The 27519-nt window shown below is 42.8% G+C and overlaps 1 protein-coding gene and 1 long non-coding RNA gene across 3 annotated transcripts in view; one reads left to right on the forward strand and one right to left on the reverse strand.

The window, feature by feature from the left end:
- The window catches only part of P2RX7 (purinergic receptor P2X 7), a 57817-nt gene extending 31980 nt beyond the window's left edge, over positions 1-25837 (forward strand). For both annotated transcript variants that reach the window (XM_006047142.3, XM_025267643.2), the window contains exons 6-13: positions 4315-4395; positions 5033-5162; positions 10047-10183; positions 15766-15856; positions 17657-17722; positions 17809-17958; positions 19709-19810; positions 24865-25837. In XM_006047142.3, the coding sequence (XP_006047204.2) occupies positions 4315-4395; positions 5033-5162; positions 10047-10183; positions 15766-15856; positions 17657-17722; positions 17809-17958; positions 19709-19810; positions 24865-25362 (1255 nt within the window). In that variant the 3' untranslated portion in view covers positions 25363-25837. The remainder of the gene's footprint in view (positions 1-4314; positions 4396-5032; positions 5163-10046; positions 10184-15765; positions 15857-17656; positions 17723-17808; positions 17959-19708; positions 19811-24864) is intronic.
- The window catches only part of LOC123329938, a 36147-nt gene continuing 25442 nt past the window's right edge, over positions 16815-27519 (reverse strand). The window contains exon 3 of the long non-coding RNA XR_006545564.1: positions 16815-17461. This is a non-coding gene — a long non-coding RNA (uncharacterized LOC123329938). The remainder of the gene's footprint in view (positions 17462-27519) is intronic.

Below are 27519 nucleotides of genomic sequence, written 5' to 3' on the forward strand. Positions count from 1 at the left end.
CAGGGTCCATTTTGACTGTCAGTGTCTGTACTGAGTGCTTAAGGAAGAGAAGGTGGGAGGGGAAATAGGAAAAAGGAAGAAGAAGGGAAGGGAGGAGAGAAGGAAGGGAAGGCAAAGGAAGTTTCCTTAAATGTTCACAGTGACGTACATATTTGGTGTTCCCCTGTGCTGATTCTTCTCAAGGTCAGGCCCAGAAGGCAGAACTTGATGTTAAACCTCAGAAAACACTGGGAGGGCTGCATTTCAGCAGAGAATAAGGGGAGCTGGATTGAAATCCGAGTTTTAATGCACCCTTGCTATGTGACCTTGAACAAGTGCCTTAACCCCTTTGGGTTTCAGTTTCCTTATCTTTAAAATGAGAATAACAGGCCTTCCCCAGCAGGCCCAGTGATTCAGACTCTGCACTTCCCACGCAGGAGGCACAGGTTCCATTCCTGGTCGGAGAACTAAGATCCCACATGCAGCGTGGCCAAAATATATTTTTTTCAGTTAAAAATAAAATGAGGATAATAACTGCACCAACCTTCCTGGGCTGTTGTGAGAATTAAATGAGATGATAATTGCACGGTGATTGCACAATGAGCCCTGTGTTTGGCACACTGTAAAGTGCCCAATAACACAAACACACACAGGACCTGCCCCTCGACGTGTGGTGGTTCTAGACCAGCACTGTCCAGTGAACTTTCTGCAATGACAGAAAGATTCTGTACCTCCACCATCCAATCCGGTAGCCACTAGTACATGTGGCTACTAAGCACCCGAAATGTGGTTACCACAACTGAACTGAATTTTGAGTTTAATTTAATTTCAATAGTCGGGCTTCCCCAGTGGCTCAGTGGTAAAGAATCTGCCTCCAGTGCAGGAGACATAGGAGACATGGGTCCAATCCCTAGGTCGGAAAGATCCCCTGGAGGAGGAAATGGCCACCCACTTAGTATTCTTGCCTGGAGAATCCCATGGACAGAGGAGCCTGGCGGACTATAGTCCATGGGGTCACAAAGAGTTGGACACGACTGAGAGACTGAGCACACACAGACACAATTTAAATAGTCACACACGCCACACATGCCTAGGGGATGTTGGACAGTGTAGTTCTAGAGAAATGTGACTCAGGGCCACACCATCAGCATCTGTGGGGCAAAGAGAAAACTTCCCCAAACTAACTTCTTAGAAGCTTCGGGCAAAAGTTCCTGATGTCAGAGTGGGAAGCACCAGGCAGTACCAGCTTGTCCGGCTCTCACTCGCTAATGGCACCACCCAGGTTCATTTGTAGGTCCTGGAAGAAATTATCCAAGACCTGGGGGGACATAAGCCTACATTCAAGAAGGCCCTGGTTCAAGGCAAGAGGCTTCTTGATTACCTGTGGTTTTCAGTTCTGGCTCTGCCAGCAACTCATTCATCACATAAATACCAGGCATCTCTGATGTTTTGTGACCTGGGCTGCAATTTTACATGACCCTGGACAAGTAACTCCCTTACCTTCAGTTTCTCATATGTTATACAAAAGCATTACTAAGATGAGTCATTCAATTGTTTCTCCAGCACATCCATTATCAGATAGTAGGGAGAACTGTGCTCATTTTTTTTTTTTTTGTAAAATACAAGAAGACCCAGATATGGAGCAGGTCCCAAGGGTTTTGCAATCTAATAGAAGAGATAAGACACATGCACAGAGAGCTGTCATTCCAAAAAGGAAATTTTTAAGTGTCATGAAAGAGAAATAAAGGGAACCATTTAGTCCTTTGATTCTGAGCATGTTTCCCAGAAGTTTGAAATCTTCTAAAGGCAAAGGGTCTGGCAAATAGCAGGCATCTGTTGTAAACAAGATTTTGTGTGTGTGCAAGTGACAATATAACTTCAAATGGCTTCAGGAAAAAAAAAAGGGACTGTTAATTTTTGGCTTGTGTTTTTGACTCACGTAAATGGGAAGTCCAGAAATACTAGCTTCAGGCAAGGCTTGATCAAGGCTTTAAATGATGTCTTAAGATTTTTCTCTCTCTCTTCCTCTACCTTTCTCCTCTCCCCAACCTCTAGCTCTTCTTTTCTTCCATGCTGGCTGGCCTCACACTGTGGTCTGGGGCGCTCCAGGTCTACCTTGTCCTTGCTACTAATAATCCTAGAGAAAACAAGTGTTTCTTTCCCAATAGTTCCCACAATAATCCTGGGGTGTTCTCAATGGCCTAAGGCATGTGACAGTCAAAGAATCAATCACTGAAGCCAAGGGGATTGGATTACACTGTTTGTTTTTTTTCTGTCATTATTGTATAGTTTTATTATTGCTTTTATGTTAGTATTTTCCAATCAGATTAGGTACTCTTTGAAGTGAAAATGGTATTTTATCTCTGTCAAGATGGTTCATCACAAAGCTGGTGGATTAAATATTTTTTAATTGATGATTTATTAAAAGTGTAGACTATATTAAGACTACCATGAAATTCAAGCTGCTTCATTTGGGATGTGATTTTTTAAATTAATTTATTTATTTTAATTGGAGGCTAATTACTTTGCAGTATTGTAGTGGTTTTTGCCATACATTGACATGAATCAGCCATGGATGTACATGTGTCCCCCATCCTGAACCCTCCTCCAACCTCCCTCCGCATCCCATCCCTCAGGGTCATCCCAGTGCACCAGCCCTGAGAGCCCTGTCTCATGCATTGAACCTGGACTGGTGATCCATTTCACATATGGTAATATACAGGTTTCAATGCTATTCTCTCAAATCATCCACCCTTGCCTTCTCCCACAGAGATGACCCTATATGCAAGACAGCAAAAGAGACACAGATGTAAAGAACAGACTTTTGGACTCTGTGGATTACACTGTTAAACCAGCTCCGGGTCATATGCCCACCCTGGGAGCTGTAAGGAATGGGCAGGAGATGAGAGTGGACTGAGAGTGGAAGAGACCTGGCTTTCCCAAAGGGAAAAAATTGAGGTGCTACTGCTAGAGGGGGGGAATTGATGTGGAAAGGCAAAAATTACAGTGTTCTCTATAATTACATCCCCAGTAGAGCCAAAGTTGGGCTCTGGAAGTCCTGAAATAAAAAGCAGATCATTCTTTTTTAAAACATTTTTCGATTGTATTGGATTTTAGTTGCGGTACACGAGATCTTCGTGACAGCACGGGCTCCACAGTGTGGGCTCAGTAGTTGCAGCGCCCAGGCTTAGTTGCTCTGTGGTATATGGGATCTTAGCTCCCCATCCAGGGAAGGAACCCATGTCCCCTGCCCTGGAAGCACGGAGTCTTAACCACCGGATCACCGGGGAAGCCCCCAGAGCAGATTATTCTTGATGTTTCCTTCCAAATACCCTCCACCTTTAGCCTGTGCTTCTCCCATGCATATTTGCCACCTACTCAGGTGTGCCAGGCAACAGGATACCAGTGGCATCATTTTGTGGAGCCTGTTCTTTCCATCTTTAACAGATTCTCAACCTCACCAGAACAAAAACCTCGATTGTCTTGTTCATCACTGCGTCCCAAGGGCCCAGCCCCATTCCCGGTACAATAAATATTTGTTGAATGAATGAATGCATGGATGGTGGGTGGACCTTCTGGCAGTCTAGAATTTGGGCTCCTCTCACTCATGGAGGATTTTATACCACTCAGAGCCTCTAGAGAGTGAATGGTAGAGTCAAGTATGTATGTGTGGCCCTGTGCTAAAGGCTGAGGATGCCAAGATGAGAAAATTATTGTCTCAGCCCTGCAGGATCACCAAGCTGATTGTGGAAAATACAAACAGGAGTGTGCTGGAGCTGGCTTATACCAGCTCTGAGCCATTTATGCTCATCCCTTCCCAATTCCAATTCAGTGATGTTCTACGGGTAGCTTGAAATCAGCGATGGTGGGGGTATTTATACCACAGTAGTCAGTAACTGCTACAATATCAGGGCTTATTGTTTTCCTGGAGAGCTGGTTTTTAAACATTTACCAACACACCACTGTACATACCTAAACATACCATTATATCAGAGTGACAAGTATTACAGTAAATGCCACGAAGTCTTTTTTTATGCCACCTCACACAGCTATGGGATCTTAGTTCCCCAACCAGGGATCGAACCCATGCCCCTGCAGTGGAAGCAAGGATTATCAACCACTGGACCACCAGGGAACTCCTTCCATGGGGTCTTAAGAAGGGAGAAATTCTTCCTAGGGAAGCTAGAGAATTTTGGAAGGTTTTGCTCACTGGATTGCATTTCTCTGCAACCATCATATTGACCCAAGCAAGAAATCAGAGCCTCTGGTCACTGGCTCACTGACTCCCTTGGTCCCTGTAGTCACTGATCCCCATTTTGCATTTCTCTCTCTCAGGCCTGCGCTCTTGGTCAGTGCTGAAAACTTTACTGTACTCATCAAGAATAATATCGACTTCCCTGGCCACAATTATACCACGTAAGTGCCCAGAATGTTTGGCTGTATTTGTTATCTACTGTTGCATAACAATTCACCCCAACATTTAGAAGCTAAAAACAACAAACTGTAATTTTCCCACATAGTTTCTGGGCATCCCAGAGTGACATCTGGGAATGACTTCATTGGGTGGTTCTGGCTCGGGGTCTCTCACGATACAGTCAAGCTGTCAATAGGGGCTGCAGCCATCACCAGACTTGACTGGGGCTGGAAAATCCTCTTCCAAGCTCACTCAAGTGACTGTCATCAGGAGAACTCAGTTCTTCACCATGTGGACTTCTCCTTCAGACTGCTTGAGTCCCCTTGGGACATGGTGGCTGGCTTCCCCAGAGCAAGTGATCCAAGCCAAAGAGCAAGCATGCCAGATAGTAACCAGGAGAGAAGCCACTGTATTTTATAATCTAATCTCAGAAGTGACACACCATCACTTCTGTCATATATCACTGGCCACACAGACCAACACTGGACAGTGTAAGAGGGGAATACACAAGGGTGTGAATCCAGAAGGCAGGATCGTTGGAGGCCCTCACGGTGCCAGGGGCCACACTGGTTCACTCCCATGAAAGAGAAGGATCCCAGTTTTCAATTGAGATGCTTGTTTGCTTTTCATCATGTGCAGGAGAAACATCTTGCCGGGTTTAAACACCACTTGCACCTTTCACAAGACTCGGGATCCACAGTGTCCCATTTTCCGACTAGGAGATATCTTCCAAGAAACAGGAGATAATTTTTCAGAAGTGGCCATTCAGGTTGGTGATGTTTAAAGTGGAATGTGGGGAGGGTGGGTCAAGGGATGGAGGATGACCAATGGCCAAGAGGCTGGACCACTGGGTCTTAATAATATGCTCTTATTTATGGAGGATTTTGTAAATCCATGTTCAATGACAAGGACTTTTCCTGCATCACCACATCTAATCCCACAACAACCCTATGTGTGAAACCCTTCGTCTATTAGCTTCCTGTGGCTGCTGTAACAAATTAACACAAACTTTGTGGCTTAAAACAACACATTTTTTATACTTCTGGAGGTCAGAAGTCCAAAATGAGTATCACTGGGCCTAAATAAAGATACCGGCAGAGCCATGCTCTCTCTGGAGGCCCCAGGAGAGAATCCATTTCCTTGCTTTTTCCACCTTTTAAAACTGCATTCCTTGCATTTCTTAGCTCATAGCCCCTTCTTCCTGCTTCAAAGCCACCAGCATAGCATCTTGCTTCAGTGGTCACATTGATTTCATTTTTCTTTTTTTTTTTTAAATATTTTTATATTTGTTTATTTGGCTGCACTGGGTCCTTGTTGCAGCACATGGGATCCTTCGCTGTGGCCTGCAGGCCTATTTGCTCTGCGGCATGTGGGATCTTAGTTCCCTGATCAGGGATCAAACCTGTGTCCCCTGCACTGGAAGCATGGAGTCTTAACCACTAGACCACCAGGGAAGTCCCCTACACTGATTTCTTATCCTGTGTTAAATCTCCCTCTGCCTCTCTGTTCATAAAGATCAGTATCCTTATAGGGTCCACCCAGATAATCCAGATTTCCTCTTCTCAAGATCTTTATTTAATCATACCTGCAGTCTCTTTGGAGAAGGCAATGGCAACCCACTCCAGTACTTTTGCCTGGAAAATCCCATGGACGGAGGAGCCTGGTGGGCTGCAGTCCATGGGGTCGCTACGAGTCAGACATGAGTGAGCGACTTTACTTTCACTTTTCACTTTCATGCACTGGAGAAGGAAATGGCAACCCACTCCAGTGTTCTTGCCTGGAGAATCCCCAGGGACGGGGAAGCCTTGTGGGTTGCCGTCTATGGGGTTGCACAGAGTCAGACACGACTGAAGTAACTTAGCAGCAGCAGCAGCAGCAGCAATCTCTTTGGGGGGTTCCCTAGTGGCTCAGTGCTAAAACATCTGCCTGCAACGCAGGAGACGTGGGTTTGATCCTTGGGTCAGGAAGATCCCCTGGAGAAGGGCATGGCACCCACTCCAGGAGAATTCTTGCCTGGAGAATCCAAAGGACAGAGGTGCCTGGTGGGCTGCAGTCCATAGAGTCACAAAGAGTCGGACATGACTGAAGCAACTGAGTGTGCACGCATGCAGTCTCTTTTGCCATTTAAGGTAACATATTCAGAGATGCGGGGATTAGGACCTAGGATTAGGTGTATCTGGGGAGCTACTACTCAGGCTGGGCTTCCCTGGTGGCTCAGTGGAAAAGAATCTGCCTGCCAATACAGGAGATGTGGGTTCAACCCTTGGGTCAGGAAGATCCCCTGGAGAAGGAAATGGCAACCTACTCCAGTATCCTTGCCTGGGAAATCCCACAGACAGAAGAGCCTGGCAGGCTACAGCCCATGGGGTTGCAAAGAGTCAGACACAACTTAGAGACTAACAACAACAATTATCCAGACTACCACACTTTGGTTACTCAGGATTATTCCAGTAGCGAATTATACAAATCCAACTCAAGTGATTTAAGCAAAAAATAAAAAGTAATTTAGAGGCAAATAACAGAAACAAAATTCAAGTGACTTAACCAAAAAGAAGCCATATTAACTTGTGTAGAAAGACCAGGTGGAATGAACATTCTAGTATACCCAAAGCATCTTCCTACCTTGAGAGTTTTCCCTTGCTGTTCCCTCTGCCTGGAACAGTCTAGCCCCAGACATAGTATTAACTGCCTTCTACACTTACTTCCAGTATTCACTCAAATATAGCTCAGTGAAGCTTTCCCTTACTGCTACATTTACAATGACAATTCCCACCTCTATCCCAGCAGGCCCTTTTCAGGTTTATTTTTATCCCTGGTACCAAGCATTATCTGACATACTATATATTTTACATCATATCCATTTGTCTGTTGTCTATTTTCTCTGACTAGAATGTAAGTTCCATGAAGGTAGCTCTTTTTTTTTTTTTGGTTCATTTTTGTATAACATTCAGCAGATAATGGACAGTCAATAAGTATTTGTTGGCTGAATGAAGAGTACGATAGATTTAGGCATAGCTGCATCCCAGAACTCAAATGATGTCTTCAGGAATCCGACTCCTTTCATTTTTTGACTGTTTCCTTAATGATGATATTCTCCACATGTCAAGTCAAAGCCACCAAAGCTCTAGCACTCTGCTATCCAATATGGTAGCCACAAGTCACATGCAGCAACTTAAACTTAATTAAAATTAAAAACTTATTTCCTTGGTCATACTGGCCTCATTTCAATAACCGCTGGCTACTGCCTTATAGGGCATGAATACAGACTATATCCATCAGCAGAGAAAATCCTATTAGATAGTGCTGCTTTAGACTTTCACACTCCATAGCTAGTGGTCTCAACCAATAGAGGACCTTTTCCCCTATGGTTCTGGCAAAATGTCTCAAGGAGAGTTCTGATTAACCCTACCTTGGGCCACATAATCTATCTGAACTAATCATCAGGTCCAGAGGGAAGCACTGTCCTGATTGGCCAGGACTGAGTCAGGTGCCCACTCCTGGGAGAGGTCACAGCCCCATTCAAACCACGGAGAGTTAGGAAAGGTGTTTCCTAAAAGAAATTCCAGGTAGCTTTCCCAGAAGCCAGCAAAATGGATGCCAAGTGACAAAGGTATTAATACATTCACTATAGTAGGTAGAGTGCTTGGCTTAGTGCCTGACCCCCCAAAAAAGGCAGTTGTGATTTTTCTGTGTTATTTCTCCTCTCTCCAAGTCAGAACCTCTTTGTTACTCATTTCTGTATCCTCAGAATACTACATCTAGCATACTGTCTTGAAATGCCTAATTTCATGGATTCAAAGAGATATCTTTTTTCACTTTTAATAATTTTGAAATCAGTAAGTGCTTTCAGTTGATGGAATCTCACAGTTTAATTGACACCAGTTTTTTCCTTGGAGGAACATTAAAAAAAAAAAAAAACCCTGTGTGTCTTACAAGCAACAGTGTCTAAGCTTCAGTGAAATATGATGGCCAGTGCTCAAAAAATGTCTGTAGAAAAAAAAGGAAGTACCAAGTATAGGTAAGAGATGAGCAGATTCTTTAGAAGTTTAGAGGAGAGAAAGGTCACCATGAATTGAGGAGTATAGGGGTGCTTGCGTGGATGGGGAAGGATGTTGGCTGGGTCTTGGAGGATGAGCAGAATTTAGCTATAGAAGTGGGTGGGAGAAATGCTTCACTGGGAGAAAAGGTCAAGGGCCAAGATTAAAAGATGCAAAGTATACCCAGTAATTCCACTCTGAAGTATGTACCCCCCAAAAATGACACCTTATATTCACACAAAAACTTGTATGTAAACATTCACAGCAGTATTGTTCATTATAGTCAAAAGATAGAAACGACCCAAGTGTCCATCAAAGGATGAACGGATCAATAAACTGTAGTGTATTCATACAATGGAATATTCTTTCACCACAAAAAGGAATGAAGTAATGACATCTGCTACAACATGGATGAACTTTAAAAGCATTATGCTAAGCACAAGAAGCCAGACATAAAAGATCATGTATTACATGATTTCATTCATGTGAAAGTTCAGTATAAGGAACTCTGCAGAGACAAAAAGTAGATTAGTGGTTGCTTAGTGTTGAGAGGGGTAATAACTAAAGTTTACATGGTTTTTCTTTTTTGGAGGTAGTGAAAATGCTGTAAAATTGACTGTGGTAGCAGTTGCACACATACATGAATGTAAGTGTGGAATTGTACATGTTAGGTGGGCGAATTGTATGTGAATTGTATCTCAATAAAGCTGTTGAGATACAGCTTTATTTTAAAATAAAAAAGAAGTGAAAATGCAAAGCGTGTCTGGGAAAAGCATAGTCTGGTGTAACAGCTTTCTCCAAGGGAGAATTTGGAGATAAGCAGAGAGGAAGTGATGGAGCACGCTGAATTCCAGTATGATAAGCTTCAACTTAATCTTTTTTTTTTTTAACTTTACAATATTGTATTGGTTTTGCCATATATCAAAATGAATCCACCACAGGTATACATGTGTTCCCCATCCTGAACCCTCCTCCCTCCTCCCTCCCCATACCCTCCCTCTGGGTCGTCCCAGTGCACCAGCCCCAAGCATCCAGTATCGTGCATCGAACCTGGACTGGCAACTCGTTTCATATAATCTTTAATGGGGGTGGAAGCATTAATAATGTCTGATTACAGGAGGGGTTTGTTGAAAGTTGGGCTTCCCTGGTGGCTCTGATGGTAAAGGATCTGCCTACAATACCACAGACCTGGGTTCGATCCCTGGATCAGGAAGATCCCCTGGAGAAGAGAATGGCAGCCTACTCCAGTATTGCCTGGAGAATCCCATGGACAGAGGAGCCTAGTGGGCTACAGTCCATGGGATCGCAAAGAGTCAGACACGACTGAGCGACTAACATTACTACTACTTTTTGAAAGTTGTATTTTAGGAAAGTAAATTTAATGGTAGTATGTTCCAGGTGGGAGGAGGAGCAGGGAGATGCATTTGTAGTTGCCAAAGTAGTCTTTGTATGAGTTAAACTGGATGATACTTAGAGCTCTGAAATTTTTTATCAGCATTTTTTACCCTCAAAAGCAAACTTTTCCTTCAGTGATCATCACTATGCAGGGAGATGTCTGATAGCTGCATAACCCACGTCCAGCGAGGCTTAGAGATTATCTCTTGTTTTCTTCCCAGGGAGGAATCATGGGCATTGAGATCTACTGGGACTGCAACCTGGACAGATGGTTCCATCACTGCCGTCCAAAATACAGTTTCCGTCGCCTTGATGACAAGACCGCCAAGGAGTCTTTGTACCCTGGCTACAACTTCAGGTAACAGTGCTCCAGGTCAGATTTGCCCAGTAACTAGCCCTTGGTTCCCAGGGACCTCCCAGACCCTGCTGAGTTGTATCCCCAGCAGCCAGTAAGACTAGTTTTGTTTCCCAAGGCAACAAGATGAATGTAAAAGACTTCCTCTGAGAGCTAGGCAGTGACTGAATTTTTGTATGAATTATTAAAGAACTGCACTCTCTTTGTAAGATAAAAAGCAAAACTTGGGAAACAGAGATAACCATAGAAAAGAGGATAAAAATCACCCATATAATTCCTCTATCCTGAGATAACCGAAGATAACCTTCTGGTGAAATTTCCTTTGTCTAACCAACACTTGTGGGACTTATATGAGATCATATAATATGTATAACCTGGTATTCTGTGAGGTGTTTTCATATACCAGTTCAGTTCAGTTCAGTCGCTCAGTCGTGTCCGACTCTTTGCGACCCCATGAACCGTAGCACGCCAGGCTTCCCTGTCCATCACCAACTCCTGGAATTTACCCAACTCATGTCCACTGAGTCGGTAATGCCATACAACCATCTCATCCTCTGTCATCCCCTTCTCCTCCTGCCTTCAATCTTCCCCAGCATTAGGGTCTTTTGAAATGAGTCAGCTCTTTGCAACAGGTGGCCAAGGTATTGGCGTTTCAGCTTCAGCATCAGTCCTTCCAATGAATATTCATGACTAATTTCCTTTAGGATAGACTGGTTGGATATCCTTACAGTCCAGGGGACTCTAGAGAGTCTTCTTCAACACCACAGTTCAAAAGCATCAATTCTTCAGGGCTTAGCTTTCCTTATGGTCCAACTCTCACATTCACACATGAATACTGGAAAAACCATAGCCTTGACTAGATGGACCTATGTTGGCAAAGTAATGTCTCTGCTTTTTAATATGCCCTCTAGGTTGGTCATAACTTTTCTTCCAAGGAGTAAGCGTTTTACATCCATTTTATGATATGTTAATTATATCTCAATAGAACAAACAAAGAAATCCAATAAGACCATTTCAGATGATGATACATGCTTCAAAGAAAATCAAACAAGATAGTTTGATAGGGTGGGGAGCGGGAATGCACCCAGAAAAGGCCTCTCCAAGGACGGGATAGGAACCCCCCATAGGCACTGTGCACTTTCCTGAAAAGTGAGCTTTCCTAGTTAAGAAGGGAAACTGCACACATAGGAGTCCATCTTAGGGAATCAACTTGCAAACATATTAGCTTCCCTGAATACTTTTACTACTAATGGTCTGGACTCTCAAAGTATGAGTCCCCACATCAGCATCACGTGGGACCTTGTTAGAAATGCAAATTCTCAGGCTTTCCTCAGACCTACTGAATTAGACACTCCGGGGATTGTCCCTCCCAGGTTATTTGTACGCAAACTCGTTTGAGAATCACTAATCTAGACCCTCGATACTCAAAATGTGATCCTGTTACCAGGAACATGGGCCTTGCCTCAACATGGGAGCTTGTTATGATGTAAAAATCTCAGCTTCCACTCTTAATTTACTCTCTTATGTCTCCTGCATTGGCAGGCAGTTTCTTTACCACTAGTGCCTAGAATCTACATCTTATGATTCCCAAAAGATTCATGTGCACATTAAAATTTGAGAAGCACTGGTCTAGGCTATGTCATCTAGCATCCCAAACATGCTTTCTTCTTTGATGTTTTGTTTGACTATATTTTGTTTCTTACAACCAGGTTGCTAGTTGCCCGGGAGAATGAATAAAATGAGGTGTCTATACTTAATCTGAGTGTGTAAATACAGGCCAAAGTACATGTACAAACACACACACACACTCATTCACTGCCTCCTAACCCTTCTGCTAGCATTCTTATTGACTTTTTGTTATCCACTCAAGCAAATGGATCTATTCATATTTTAGGTAAAGCAGCATCATTAACTGGCAAACAGACTTCAAACTTTTTTGTTATTGTTGTTATTGTTGTTGCCTGTACAATGTTTTGAATGTTGAGATATTCTACATAAAAATATGGACTTCCTGCTTTTTCTGAAAAATTAAACTATTTGGGAAAAAATCAAACCATGTAACACTGGCTTCATATCCCACAGGAGAGCACTCAGCTGGAGCTGAGTATCAGTGGTTCCCTCTTGGTTTGCCACAGTCCTCACCACTCTTTATTGCCTCATATCTGGCTGCATCACTCATTTCTCTCATCTGTCTGGCCCCTACAGGCATCTGAGTTTGAAACTCCTGACTAAGAGCTGGCTGAGATCAACACACAAGAGGCATTTTTAAAGAACACTGTCTTTGCTTCAGTGACTTTATTTTTTTCATATTTATTTATTTGGCTTCTCCCCCTCCTGCCCTGAGTCTTAGTTGCTGCAAGCGGAAACTTCGTTGCAGCATGTGGGATCTTTTTTAGTTATAATTTAATGTAGGATCTAGTCCCCTGACCAAAGATCGAACATGAGCCCCCTTCATCAGGAGCTTGGAATCTTAACCACTGGACCACCAGGGAAGTCCCATAAGAGGCTTTTTGCCTTTTCTGGGGCCATGGAGTCTTATCCAGGGCCCTGAAACCAGCTCCTAGTTTAGGTAATGTTTTGATCATTCCCTGCTGCTCTACTGAATAGGCTTGTGGCCATTAGTAGGAAGTGAGGCCTGGGTCAGTGGTCCCCGACTGCCCTCCCAGGCTGTTTTTTCAGCGGCCAGCAGACGCATGCAGGGCAATGTACCCATCAGATGTTAGCAAATGTCCTTCAAGTCTCTGAGCTGAGCCTAAGAACATTATCTCCTGGAGAGATCTGAGCTTTCTGAAGAACTGGTTGATCTTTCAGCTCAAAGTATTAGAGCATTTGTTCTCTGGAATCAAGCACCAGAAGAAATCTGTAGCCAAAAATAAATTGTGGAGACCTGATGGGTAACTTTATTTTCAAATAGCCATAGAAAAGAGAATGAAATTAGAGGTTATATGAGGTATATGAGAAAATATAAGCTTTCTAAAATACAGGAAGTTGAAGGAATTGATTACGTTGCAGAAATTTCATCCTTTAAAGATCTGTGGCCAAAGGTCCTTAGGCAATGATTCAGTTTATTTACAAGATGTGTAAAGCAGGACAGAATGCTTGATGGGATTCTCTGCTCTCAGAACAGGTATATATGTGTATGCATTTCCTGTGGCTGCTTTAACAAATTACCACAAACTTGGTGGCTTTAAAACAACAGAAACTTCACAGTTCTGGAGGCAAGAAGTCCAAAATCAAGGTGTCAGCAGGGACATACTCTCTCTAAAGGCCCCAAGGGAGGATCTCTCCTTGCTTCTTCTGGCTTCCGATGGCTCTTGTGCTTAGTCGCGTCCGACTCTGCGACCCCATGGACTGTAACCCGCCAGACTCCTCTGTCCATGAGATTCTCCAGGCAAGAATACTGAAGTAGGTAGCCATCTCCGACTCCAAGGGATCTTCCTGACTCAGGAATTGAACCCGAGTTCCCTGCACTGGCAAGCAGATTCTTTACCACTGAGCCACCAGGGAATTATAGATCTTCACTGGTGCTCTGCTCTTAATGTGACTAATGCTTATTTTTTCTGCTTATCAAGGATATCTTCTTGCAATATATAACTGAACAATATGGGTTTGAACTGCATGGGTCCATTCACACACACTATTTTAAATAATAAATATTAATACTATAGTACTACACAATCTGCAGTTGGTTGAATGCACAGATGCAGAGGGAGTATGGATATGAAGGGCCAACTGTAAGTTAAAGTTGATTTTCCACTGGGCAGAGGGTGGGCACCCCAACCCCTGTGCTGTTCAAAAGTTAACTCCATAGCCTTTCTAGCACCAGCACTACATCTAGAACTTCAATTTTTTTTTTAAATAGGCCAATTCTAGTGGTTTTTTTAATTTCAAATTCCTAAGACAGAAAACTTGATTGACCCAAAATATTGTTTCAAGCCAATTCCAACGAGATGAAACTGCTTAGTTCTTAACTCGTGGCTGCCTCCCTCCAGTATCTGCCTCCGTCTTTACATGGGCTTCCCCTCTGTGTTTCTGTTTCAACTCTCCCTCTCTTTCCTCTTATAAGGATACAGTCATTGCATTTAAGGCCCACCCTAAATCCAGGATGATCTCATCTTGAGATCCTTAACTCATCTGCACTTGCAAAGATCCTATTTCCAAATAAGGTCACATTCGCAGGTGCAGGGGTTAAGCACTTGAGACTTGCCTTTGGTGTGGGCATTATTCAACCCACTACAGCATGCAAAAGCATCCTTGCCCATGAGGGCCTGGTATTTCTGAGTGTGGTCCACTGTTCACCTGTATCAGAACCAGCTGGTCCCTTTCCTGGACATACAGGTTCCCAGAAACATTTCACACCATTTGAAACCACCCTTTGGGGGTGAGGCCCTGGAATCTGCCTTTTGAAAATGCTTCCCAAGTGATTCTTGCCCTCAGTATGAGAACCACCATACCAAACCCCTGAAAACTGAAATTCAAGTATTTACTACAGTGTTAACCTTCCAGGAAAAACAGCTTGCATGGAGAGATTATGCAACCCTGGGGCATGGAGTGGTGATGCATGCTTGCCTTGCATTTTAAAAAGCAAATCAGTTAATAGAGCAAAAGAAAGTGCTGTCATTAAATGAGAACATTCAGATGCAAAGAAACCGAAACCTCTTTGGCCAGAAACAGGCACGGAAAGTGCTGAGAACATCTAATTCATCTCTATGTCAGATCCAGAGAGCTTAAAAAAAGATAAAAATAAGAATTTCAGATGTTCCATACTATATTTTGGCAGAGCATTCATTTTTTTGTTTTCTTCTCTCCCCACACCTATAAGTAGATTATGAGTTAATAACTCAAAGAAAAAAAATAAAAAATAAATAAAACTCACATTCAGAAAACTAAAAAAAAAAAAAATGTCCTGGGACTTCCCTGGTGGTCCATCTCTAGTGGGTCATCTCTATGCAGTGGTGTCAGCAGCTACTTATATCTTTGCTGTAAATGTCTGTAACACTCTGAACTCCCAATGCAGATGGCTTGGCTTCAATCTCTCTGGTCAGGGAACTAGATCCCATATGCCACAACTAAGAGTTCGAAGATCACAACTAGAGGTTCTGCATGCTGCAACTAAGATCTGGAGCAGCCAAGTGAAAGTCATTCAGTTGTGTTGGACTCTTTATGACCCCATGGACTGTACAGTCCATGGAATTCTCCAGGCCAGAATACTGGAATGGGTAGCCCTTCCTTTCTCCCAGGGTCTCTTCCTAACGCAGGGATCGAACCCAGGTCTCCTGCATTGCAGGCAGATTCTTTACCAGCTGAGCCACAAAGGAAGCTAAATAAATATACAAAAATAATTTTTTTTTTTAAAGCAGACTTTCCATCACTCCGTTTTGCCAAAAGTAGAGGCGGTGATGTGGGGAGGTGGTGCTTTGGTTCCAGGTGAAGAGAGAGAAATTTGTGTTCTTCCCTTTGCTAACAACAGCAGAGCTGAAAGAAGACTAGAAGACTAGATCGGCTACTGTTTTGGTTTTTCTTTTCATAAAATACCAGCAGTTTCAGATAGGTCTTTATAAATATGGATCTTTTTCCTCCTACAGATATGCCAAGTACTATAAGGAAAATAACACTGAAAAGCGGACACTAATAAAGGCTTACGGGATCCGATTTGACGTCCTGGTTTTCGGCACCGTAAGTCTCTTCTCCGCTCTCAGCCACTGGCATCTCCGTTCCTATGACTGTGTCTTAAATTACTGCCATAGTATCTCAAAGGGTGAATGCTTTGGTCATAGTCATTAGCTGGCACTATGCACTTTGCATGTGGGATATAAAAGGGGATGAAATGTCCTTGTTCCTGGACAAGTCATCTAATGAGTACAAGAGTGGGCTTGAGGAAAAAACCTAATAACTCAACTTTAAAAATACTCTGATGCTTAAAAAGGAGAGAGAAATTATATATTAATGCATATATATGGAATCTAGAAAGATGGTAGTGACAAACCTACTTATAGGACAGCAATGGAGACAGGGAGGCCTGGCGTGCTGTGGTTCATGGGGTCGCAAAGAGTCGGACACAACTGAGCAACTGAACTGAACTGAATGGAGACACATTCATAGACAACAGACTTATGGACGTGGAGGGGGGAGGAAGGAGACGGCAGGATGGAGGGGGGAGGAAGGAGACGGCAGGATGGGGAGGATGGGGAGAGAAGCATGGAAACATATACACTGCCATATGTAAAACAGGTAGCCAGTGGGAATTTGCTGCATGACGCAGGGAGCTCACACTGGAGCTCTGCAACAACCGAGAAGGGTGGGAAGGGACGGGAGGTGGGAGGGAGATTCAGGAGGGAGGGGACGTATGTATACCTATGGCTGATTCATGCTGATGGGTTGCAGAAACAAACTCAATACTGTAAAACAATTATCCTTTAATTAAAAATAATTTTTTAAAAAAGGAGAGAGAAAGAGATCCCTCTGTAAAACAGTTTGTAAGGAACAGAACCCAGTTCAAATTGGGTTAGGAAAAAAGAAAAAAATGTCCTTTTTTTTAGTTCATAACTGATAAATCCAGAGGCAATTTTCAGGCTTCAGATATCGCTGAATCCAGATGTTTTAATAACATCATGAGGAATCTGCCCCCCTCCATCTCTTACATTTTTCTCCTCTGTTGTGGCGTCATTCCCAGTGGGTCATCTCTAGGTGGTAGTGTCAGCAGCTACTTATATCTTTGTAATTTAGCAACCTCCACAGAAAGAGAACATCTCAGCAAAAACCTCAGCAGATGCCACTGGCTTTGACTGGCCCAGTATGAGCCACATACTCACTGATGAACTAAACACTATGACTACGGTCACTCACAATGGGTCTTAGACCAGCCCTGAACCAGCCTCTTTCCTGCAAACTACAGGGACTGAGTATGCACAGAGATGGTTCTCCAGAGGAAAATTGGCATGCTGTCTCCAGAAGGAGGAGAGATGCAAAAACCAATGGATGCCCACATATCTTGTCTGACAGCATATTATTTACCTAACGTGGTAATAAGCCCCACAAGAATCAATGAGATATAGTGAGAAGATACAAAGACACTGAGAATAAAAATCACAAGGACATCTAAGGGGAGACTTTGTGCAGACATTCCTTCCCTCTGTTTCCAAAGTAATTTCAAATCACTTTTAGGGAAAGCTCTTCTGAAACACTCACCTTGAATGGAAAAATAAACTTTCAGTGGCTCTCCTCTCAGTGTGTGGGTTCCAGTGCTTCTTAGTTTAAAACACCCATGTTTTCAAGCACATCCTGAGAGACAGAAGCAGAAGGAATGGGATTCATTTTTCAGTCTCCTTAATCGTTGTTGCTGTGAACACATTGGATGCAGTTGTCAAATTCATGGCACTAGACTCCCTCCTCTGCTGGAACTTACAATTACATGTTAGAGCAGAAAAGCATGATTCTGAATTTCAACCAAGTAATCTTTTGTACTCTCTTTTCAAGGGGGGGAAATTTGACATCATCCAGCTGATCGTGTACATTGGTTCAACCCTCTCCTACTTTGGTTTGGTAAGAGATTCTTTTTCTCACACTTTATGAAAATGATGTGGCTAAAGAAAGTTTCACTGACAAGGTGCTTGTCTGGTTCTTTCCAGGCCACCGTGTTCATTGACATGCTCATCAACACTTATTCAAGTAAATACTGTCGATCGCATGTTTATCCCTGGTGCAAGTGCTGTCAACCCTGCGCAGTCAATGAATACTACTACAAGAAGAAGTATGAATCCATTGTGGAGCCAACACGGGTAAGACTCGATATGTCTACAGGATATCAAAATCAAAACACCTGAACAGGGCCTATTGGATCACTGAGGAGAGTGCAGAAATAAGGCCACGATCACAGGTGCAGTCAATCCCGTGGTGGATAAGTATCAGGACCCTACCCCAATCCACATTCTCCGTCAGATGAATCCTTTCATTGTAGTGAAGAAAAGAGGCAAAAATGGAGAAGCACGATATAGGGAAAACAAATGTTTGTGTTCCAGGATTTGTCAATTTGGTCAGATTTATTAAACTGGTTGTGCAATAAAAGTATAATAACTTTGGAGAACAATTTGTCAATCTAGTAACATTTAAACAGGACATTCTTTACACCCTGGCATTTCTGGTTCTCCATACCTGCCCTAGAGAAACACTCACATGGGTACCCAAGTGGTGCACAAGATGTCTATCACAGTGCTATGTGTGACGGTGATGAAGAGCATCTGCCCAAATGCCCAACAGGTGAATGGTGAAATGAACTATGATAAGTCCATAGTAGGGAATGCCTAGCACCAGTTTTAAAACATGACACAGATAATTATAAAAGCAAATGCTCATATAGAGTTCCCAGTGCTATGTATACGTTAACTCAATGAACCTTCACACAGCCTTACAGGTGGGTTTATAGGATTGTGTGATCATCAGTAGAACTCTAGATAGGTACTACTGTTATCTTTCTGCAGATGAGGAAACTGAGGCACAGGAAGGATAAATTATTTGCCCAAAGTCATACAGTTGGCAGAGATCGAATTCTAACTCAGGCAGGCTGGTTTCAGAATCCTTGTTGATAACTATTATGTTAGAGGTACTGACATGAGCAAATATCCAAGATTGCTGAAAGTGAAAAAGCAAACTATGGAACAATATCTGTGGTATGATATATAGGCTAAAAAGCAACTATACACAAAAACTATTTAATGTATTTTCTACACATATATATGTCTATTTATATACATACATATATATTCTGTATATTTTTATGTGCATTATACACACACACGTAAATGTGTGGGGAAGTAATAAATGTATACAAAAAGGTTGGGACACTCACAAATCACTCACAGTGATTGCTTATGGAAAGGAGCCTCGGATGGGGGAGTAGTCAAAGGAAATTTTAGTTCACCTGTATGGTTTTGATTTGATTCATTTGGAATTTGATTAATTTTGGAATCCATGATTTCCTCCAATCAAAGAGAAATCTCTGGTACTTTAAAAACAACAAAGAGGGTTTCTTTACCTTGTCCAAGAACACTGCTGTCCTTTTGTAGCGGCTGAATGCACAATTCATTGTTCATTGTACATGTATTTGCAATTAAAATCAAAGTTCATCTTTGCAACTAAAATTAATCACCATTTCATGGCCCAAGATGGGAGGCAATTTAATGAAGATATAAATAATTTAAGTTGCAATAGTATAACTTTCTGGAGATATTCAACCTTAGCATAACTGAAATTGAGGGAACATAACAAAGGAATTTTTATATAGCACTTGGGGTACCTGGAGATAATAGGCAGTAAGCTGTGGATACTCTAAGTCTACAAATTAAGGTGGCGGGGGCTCCATTTCTGATACTCAGAATCAATTCTTTCTTAGTTAGCACGAGTTTCTGGTTAGCTTGTTTAATGGGTTATCATTTGGCAAGTAGGAATAACAGTTGCCTTTAGATATGTTCAGATACACAGTAGGTGTAACGCTGTACTAAAATGGCTAACCCTTTAATTTTTATCTCCTAGACATTAAAATATGTGTCCTTTGTGGATGAAACCTGTATTAGGATGGTAAATGAAAGACTGCTTGGGAGAAGTCTGCAAGATGTCAAAGGTGAAAAAGTCCTGGTAAGTTGTTTGGTGCTTGCTTTCTGTTTTTCGGCTGCGCGGCACAGCCTGCGGGATTTTAGTTCCCTGATGGAACCCACACGCCCTGCAGTGGAGGCCTGGAGTCCTAACCACTGGATCCCCAGGGAATTCTCATTAGTCTTTTCAAACTAATTAATTGATTAATTTGGTTGTGTGGGGTCTTAGCTGTGGCACACAGGATCTTCCTTGCATCATGTGGGATCTTTGGTCGAGGCTCTCAGCCTCTCTAGTTGTGGTGCTCTGGCTTCAGCAGTTGCAGTGTGTGGGCTTAGCTGCCCCGCCACATGTGGGATCTTAGCTCTCCGACCAGGTATTGAACCTGTGTCTCCTGCATTGCAAGGTGGATTCTTAACCACTAGACCACCAGGGAAATCCCAGTCTTTTTAAAAGAATACTTACTATTAAATGTAAATATATCTAGAAATGTGTATAAATCACAACTGATGACAAAGTAAACACCATGCAACACATGGTACCAGCACCCAGACTTTAAAAGTGAATATTACTAGCAGAAGGCCCTTTAATGCGTCTACCCAATTACTATCTTCCCTTAAAAGTAGACATTATCCTGCATTCAAACATTTTCCCTCTTATAGAATTTTACAAAATTTGAATCCTATAGTATGTATTCAGTACACACCCTGTTGAGTGGCTTCCCTCACTCAACATTATTTTTGTGAGAGTCATCCATGATGTTGTGTGTAGCAGTGGTTCATTCTCATTGTTGTATAATTTTTGTTTTATAAACATTCAATTTATTTATCCATTCAATTGTTGAATGAACTACCCATTTGGTTAGTTTCCACTCTGGGGTTCATGCCAGTGCTGCCGCTACAGTAGACGTATGGCACCTGAAAACGGAACTGCTGAGTCATGAGGCAGGCCTGTGCGCAGCTTTCATAGTTACTACCTATAAGTTCTCTAAAGGGGGTGTTCTCATTCACACTCTCCCCAGCAGTTTTGGCTGCTGGACATCTTCACTGACTGCATTCGTTTTCTCCAGCTGCGGTAATACATTACCACTAACTAGGGAGCCTGAAACAACAGAAGTGTATTCTCTCACAGTTCTGGACATTAGAAGTCTGAAATAAGGTGTCAGAAGGGCTGTACTCTCTCTGAAGGCTCTAGGGGGAGTCTCCTTTCTTTTTTATTCCAGCTCCAGATGTTTATTTCACCTGTTAGGATGTCCAGCAGGATACTGATCAGAAATGATAAGAGCAGGCATCTTTGTCTCATTTCCTATCTCAGGAATAAAGTTTTTTTTATTTTACTATTGTATTTGCTGTAGGGTTTTTGTTTTTTGGCTTCCCTCATAGCTTGCAGGGATCCTAGTTCCCTGACCAGGGGTTGAACCTGGCCCACCACAGTGAAAGTGCTGAGCCCCGGCAATTCCCTGTTGCAGGTTTTTAAAGAATACCCTATCAGATTAAGAAAATTCCCCTCTGCTCCTAGTTCACTAAGAATTTTTATCATGACTGGATACTGAGTTTTAAATAATGTATTTTTTCAGGCTTTTCAAATAATGAGTTTTCTTTTTTTGTTGTTTTTTAGTACATTACACTGATTGGTTTTCAAAGATTAAGCCAACCTTTCATTGCTGCAATAAAATACATTGAATGCAATGTATTATTCTTTGTATTTACTGCTGAATTCAATTCACTAATATTTAAGAACTTTACATCTCTTCTTGAGAGAAACTGGCCAAAATTTTTCCATTCTTGTAATGTTTTTATCAGGTCTGGGTATAAAGTGAACTCTCATATGTTGGGGAAGGGCAGTAAAAGACACATAACATAAAATCTACCTTTTAAACCATTTTACAGAGTACAATTCAGTGACATTTAGCATATACACAATGCTGAGCAACCATCACCACTGCCTTGCTCCAGAACTTTTTCATCACCCCAAAAGGAAACTTTGAATCCATTCAGCAGCCACTCCCACTCACTTCTCCCCAGGCCCTCTGCAACCACTAATCTGCTTTCTGTATCCATGAATTTGCCTATTTTGGACATTTCATGTAAATTGAATCTTATTTGTCTCCTTATGTCTGGTTCCTTTCATTTAGCATAATGTCTTCAAGGTTCCATCCATGTTTAGCTAAACAGCCACGTTTAGTATTTGTCAGTAATTTATTCCTTTTCACAGCTGTATGAACATACTTTTTTTTTTTTTTTTTTGGTCTGTGTAGGTCTTGTTGCTGCATGTGGGCTTTCTCTAGCTGTGGCAAGCAAGGGCTACTCTCTTGTGGCGTGTGGGCTTCTCACTGTGGTGGCTTCTCTTGTTGGCAGAGCACGGGTTCAGTAGTTGTGGTGCTCAGGCTTAGCTGCCCTGTGGCATATGAGATCTTCCCAGACCAGGGATCAAACCCACATCCCCTGCACTGGCAGGTGGATTCTCAACCACTGTACCACCAGGGAAGTCCTGAACATGACAGTTTTTTTATCCATTCATTCACTGATGGACATGGGTTATTTTCACCCTTTGGCTATTATAAAAATGGTGCTGTGTACAGTCATGTACATGAACCATTTAGTTTTAATGTACTCAACTCACACTCTCTTTGTCTGGTGAATGAAGGTATATGTCACAAAGAATAGACATAAATGATGGCAATTATGGCAAATTCCCTTGGAGGATAACAAAGGGACTTTTCAGAAAAGGGAGCATGGTGAGAAAGGAGAGCTAAGTCAGCAAATATTTATTGTCTACCATGTGCTGGGCACTGTCCTAGGCACTGGGGACACAGGCAGTAAACAAAGCAAACAGGGCCCCTGTTTTCCTGTGGAAGAAGAATCATCCAGGAAACATACCAGTTCATAAGATCATTTCAGATGGTGGTAAGTACTAATGAAGAGCATAGAACATCATCGTGTGGTAAGAGAAGGACCTGAGAGGAGAGGAACTGCCTAGATCAGGTGGGCGGGGCCCAGAGGTCTCTGACAGAGGATATAGGCACTAAGCCCTGGCTTTTCTGAATTTCACTTTCCAAACCTGTAAAATAGAGATCAGGACACATAGCTCACGAGGTTTTCCTTTTTTAAAAAAAAAATTTATTTATTTATTTTTGGTTGCTCTGGGCCTTCGTTGCTACACGCTGGCCCTCTCCAGTTTCAGTGAACAGGGGCCACTCTTCGCCGAGGTGCACGGGCCTCTCACTGCAGTGGCTTCTCCTGTTTCGGAGCACAGGCTCCAGGCACATGGGCTCAGAAATTGTGGCTCACGGGCTTTAGTTGTTCCGTGGCATGTGGAATCTTCACAGACCAGGAATCAAACCTTGTCCCTTGCATTGGCAGACAGATTCTCACCCACTGCGCTACCAGGGAAGCCCTCATGAGGTTTTTCGAAAGCTTAAATGAGGCAATGCTTGTGAAACACAGACTTGACGTGTACATTTAATAAATGAGAGCTATACGTCTGTGTCTCTTTTGCTGTCTTTTTTTTTTTTTTTTTTCTTTTGCTGTCTTGTATTCAGGGTTGTCGTTACCATCTTTTTAAATTCCATATATATGCGTGAGTATACTATATTGGTGTTTTTCTTTCTGGCTTACTTCACTCTGTATAATAGGCTCCAGTTTCATCCACCTCATTAGAACTGATTCAAATGTATTCTTTTTAATGGCTGAGTAATACTCCATTATGTATATGTACCACAGCTTTCTTATCCATTCATCTGCTGATGTACATCTAGGTTGCTTCCATGTCCTGGCTATTATAAACAGTGCTGCGATGAATATTGGGGTACACATGTCTCTTTCAATTCTGGTTTCCTCGGTGTGTATGCCCAGCAGTGGGATTGCTGGGTCATATGGCAGTTCTATTTCCAGTTTTTTAAGGAGTCTCCACACTGTTCTCCATAGTGGCTGTACCAGTTTGCATTCCCACCAATAGTGTAAGAGGGTTCCCTTTTCTCCACATCCTCTCCAGCATTTATTGCTTGTAGACTTGTGGATCGCAGCCATTCTGACTGGCGTGAAATGGTACCTCATTGTGGTTTTGATTTGTATTTCTCTGATAATGAGTGATGTTGAGCATCTTTTCATGTGTTTGTTAGCCATCTGTATGTCTTTTGGACTCTGTGGGAGAGGGAGGGGGGATGATTTGGGAGAATGGCATTAAAACATGTATAATATCACATAAGAAATGAATCGCCAGTCCAGGTTCGATGCAGGATACAGGAAGCCTGGGGCTGGTGCACTGGGATGACCCAGAGGGATGGTATGGGGAGGGAGGTGGGAGGGGGGTTCAGGACTGGGAACACGTGTACACCCATGGCAGATGCATGTTGATGTATGGCAAAACCAATACAATATTGTAAAGTAAAAAATAATAATAATATGGTACATATACACAATGGAGTATTACTCAGCCATTAAAAAGAATACATTTGAATCAGTTCTAATGAGGTGGATGAAACTGGAGCCTATTATACAGAGTGAAGTAAGCCAGAAAGAAAAACACCAATACAGTATACTAACGCATATATATGGAATTTAGAAAGATGGTAACAATAACCCTGTGTACGAGACAGCAAAAGAGACACGGATGTATAGAACAGTCTTATGGACTCTGTGGGAGAGGGAGAGGGTGGGAAGATTTGGGAGAATGGCATTGAAACATGTAAAATATCATGTATGAAACGAGTTGCCAGTCCAGGTTCGATGCACGATACTGGATGCTTGGGGCTGGTGCACTGGGAAGACCCAGAGGGATGGTATGGGGAGGGAGGAGGGAGGAGGGTTCAGGATGGGGAACACATGTATACCTGTGGTGGATTCATTTTGATATTTGGCAAAACTAATACAATTTTGTAAAGTTTAAAAATAAAAAAAATAATAATAATAAAAATAAATAAAATTAAAATAAACCTAAAAAAATAATAAAATAAAATAAATGGTACAAAAGAAAAAAAATGAGAGCTACTAGTATTAATGTAGTATCAAATGTAATTTTATAAGTTCATAAGAAAATTAAAGAACCCAGGACCCTAGGGGTTGTCACTGCTGATGGATTTGGAAACTTGCCTTTTTCAGAGACCCCAGCTGGACTTTGCAGACTTGTCCTGGCTGCCTCTGTCTCTTCACGACTCACCCCCCATTCCCGGACAACCAGAGGAGATCCAGCTGCTCGATGAAGAGGTGCACCGTAAATCCAGGGACTGCCCGGATTGGTGCCAGTGTGGAAACTGCCTTCCATCCCAGCTCCCTGAGAACCAAAGATGCCTGGAGGAGCTATGCTGCCGGAAAAAGCCGGGTGCCTGTATCACCACCTCAAAGCTCTTCAGGGACCTTGTGCTGTCCAGGCGGGCCCTGCAGTTCCTACTGCAGTACCAGGAGCCCTTGCTGGTGCTGGATGCAGATTCTGCCAACAGCCGGCTGCGGCACTGTGCCTACAGGAGCTACACCACCTGGCGCTTTGGCTCCCAGGACCTGGCCGACTTCGCCATCCTGCCCAGTTGCTGCCGCTGGAGGATCCGGAGAGAGTTCCCCAAGAGTGAAGGCCAGTACAGCGGCTTCAAGAGTCCTTATTGATGCGCTGAGCAGGCACAGAATGTTGCCTTTGCTTGCACCTTGAGCTTCACCTGCAAGGATGTGTGTCCAGATTTTCAGCCAAAGGGAAATGGGCTTTCCTCTCCCCCAGCTCTACATGTGTCAGAGAGCAAAGTGACGGGGTAAACAAACAACAGATAAACCAGAATCCCTCAGCATGGATGAGAGTCAAGAGATTCAGATTCATTTCTCCGTTCTATCCCTAGGAGGTTGAGATCCCAGGCCTTTAACCTCTGTACCTTAGTTGCCTTATTAGCCAACCTACTGTTTCACAATTAGGAGAGCAAATTGAGACAGTGTACACAAATTTTCTTATTAATGCATAAAAGCTACATGAATATGGGCTTCCCTGGTGGTCAAGTGGTTAAGAATCCACCTGCCAATGCAGGGGATATGGGTTCAATCCCTGATCCAGGACGACCCCACATGCTGCAGAGCAACTAAGCCCATGCCCCACAACTACTGAAGCCCATGCCCTAGAGCCCATGCTCCGCAACGAGAAGCCACTGCAATGAGAAGCCCGCATACTGCAACGAAGAGTAGCCTCTGCTCTCTGCAACTAGAGAAAGCCCACGCCTGCATAGCAATGAAGACCCCAGAACAGCCAAAAATGAATTTTTTAAAAAATAATGTGTAGTTTTTTAACTAGATGAATACGAAGCAGATCATTTTGAGGTGAGACTAGGATAGTGCCCAAGCATGAACAAACCCTTTGGGTCCTGGTTAAAGAATGAGGATGGTTAAAAGTGGCCACAAATTTTTTTGACATCTGTTACACAGGACCTGAGGGTTATATCTCCTCCCCTTGGGTCTTGACAGCTTTGCTCACCTTATCCAATGATAAAGTGATGCTGTATCTGATTCAGGGTCTTGGTCCTAAGATGCTGACAGCTTCTATTTCCTGTCCCTTGAAACTCTTGCTGCAAAGAAAATCAGCTCTCATGTAAAAACCTGGCCATTTGGAGTCCATCTTGCTGTGAGGAAGCCCAAGCAGTCACGTGGAGAGGAGAGATGCCTGACCAGCGCCCAGCACTCAAGACATCTGAGCCTGTCACTAGACATGGGAGAGAAGAAGCCTCTAGACTATTTCAGATCCTGCTAACATATGACTGCAGCTGCACAGACACCCTAAGTGAGAGTTTCCCAGTGAACCCACAGAACAGAATTGTTATCTTAAACTATGTTTGGGGTTGTCTGTTATACAGCAACAGATAACTGGGACAGACAGCAAGCCCGACTCATAGGATGTAGACTCAGCCTACACCCTCTCTGGTTCTAAGGTTCTTAGGCAGCCTGGACATCCCTGGAGCCCCTCGAGGGCTTAGGTTTCCTTTTATTTTAATTGGAGGATATTTGCTTTACAAAGTTGTGTTGGTTTCTACTGTAGAACAATGCAAATCAGCCATAATATATATATATGTGTTGTTACTGTTCAGTTCCTCAGTCATGTCTGACTTTTAGTGACCCCATGGACTGCAGCAGGCCAGGCTTCCCTGTCCTTCACCATCTTCCAGAGCTTGCTCAAACTCATGTCCATTGAGTCAGTGATGCCATCCAACCATCTCATCCTCTGTCTTCCCTTTCTCCTGCGTTCAATCTTTCCCCACATCAGGATCTTTTCTAATGAGTTGGCTCTTCACATCAGGTGGCTGAAGTATTGGAGCTTCAGCTTCAGCATCAGTCCTTCCAATGAATATTTAGGACTGATTTCCTTCAGGATTGACTGGTTTGATCTCCTTATAGCCCAAGGGACTCTCAAGAGTCTTCTTCAACACCACAGTTCAAAAGCATCAATTCTTCAGTGCTCAGTCTTCTTTATGGTGCAACTCTCACATCCATACATGACTCCTGGAAAAACCATAGCTTTGACTAGATGGACCTTTGTTGGCAAAGTAATGTCTCTGCTTTTTAATACACTGTCTAGGTTTGTCATAGCTTTTCCTCCAAGGAGCAAGCATCTTTTAATTTCGTGGTTGCAGTCACCATCTGCGATGATTTTGGAGCCCAAGAAAATAAAATCTGTCACTGTTTCCATTGTTTCCTTATCTATTTGCCATGGAGTGATGGGACTGGATGCCATGATCTTCATTTTTTGAATGTTGAGTTTTAAGCCATCAATATATATATGTGTATATATAT

Source organism: Bubalus bubalis, chromosome 17 (genome assembly GCF_019923935.1).
Source record: "Bubalus bubalis isolate 160015118507 breed Murrah chromosome 17, NDDB_SH_1, whole genome shotgun sequence".
In the NCBI taxonomy this organism is placed as follows: domain Eukaryota; kingdom Metazoa; phylum Chordata; class Mammalia; order Artiodactyla; family Bovidae; genus Bubalus; species Bubalus bubalis.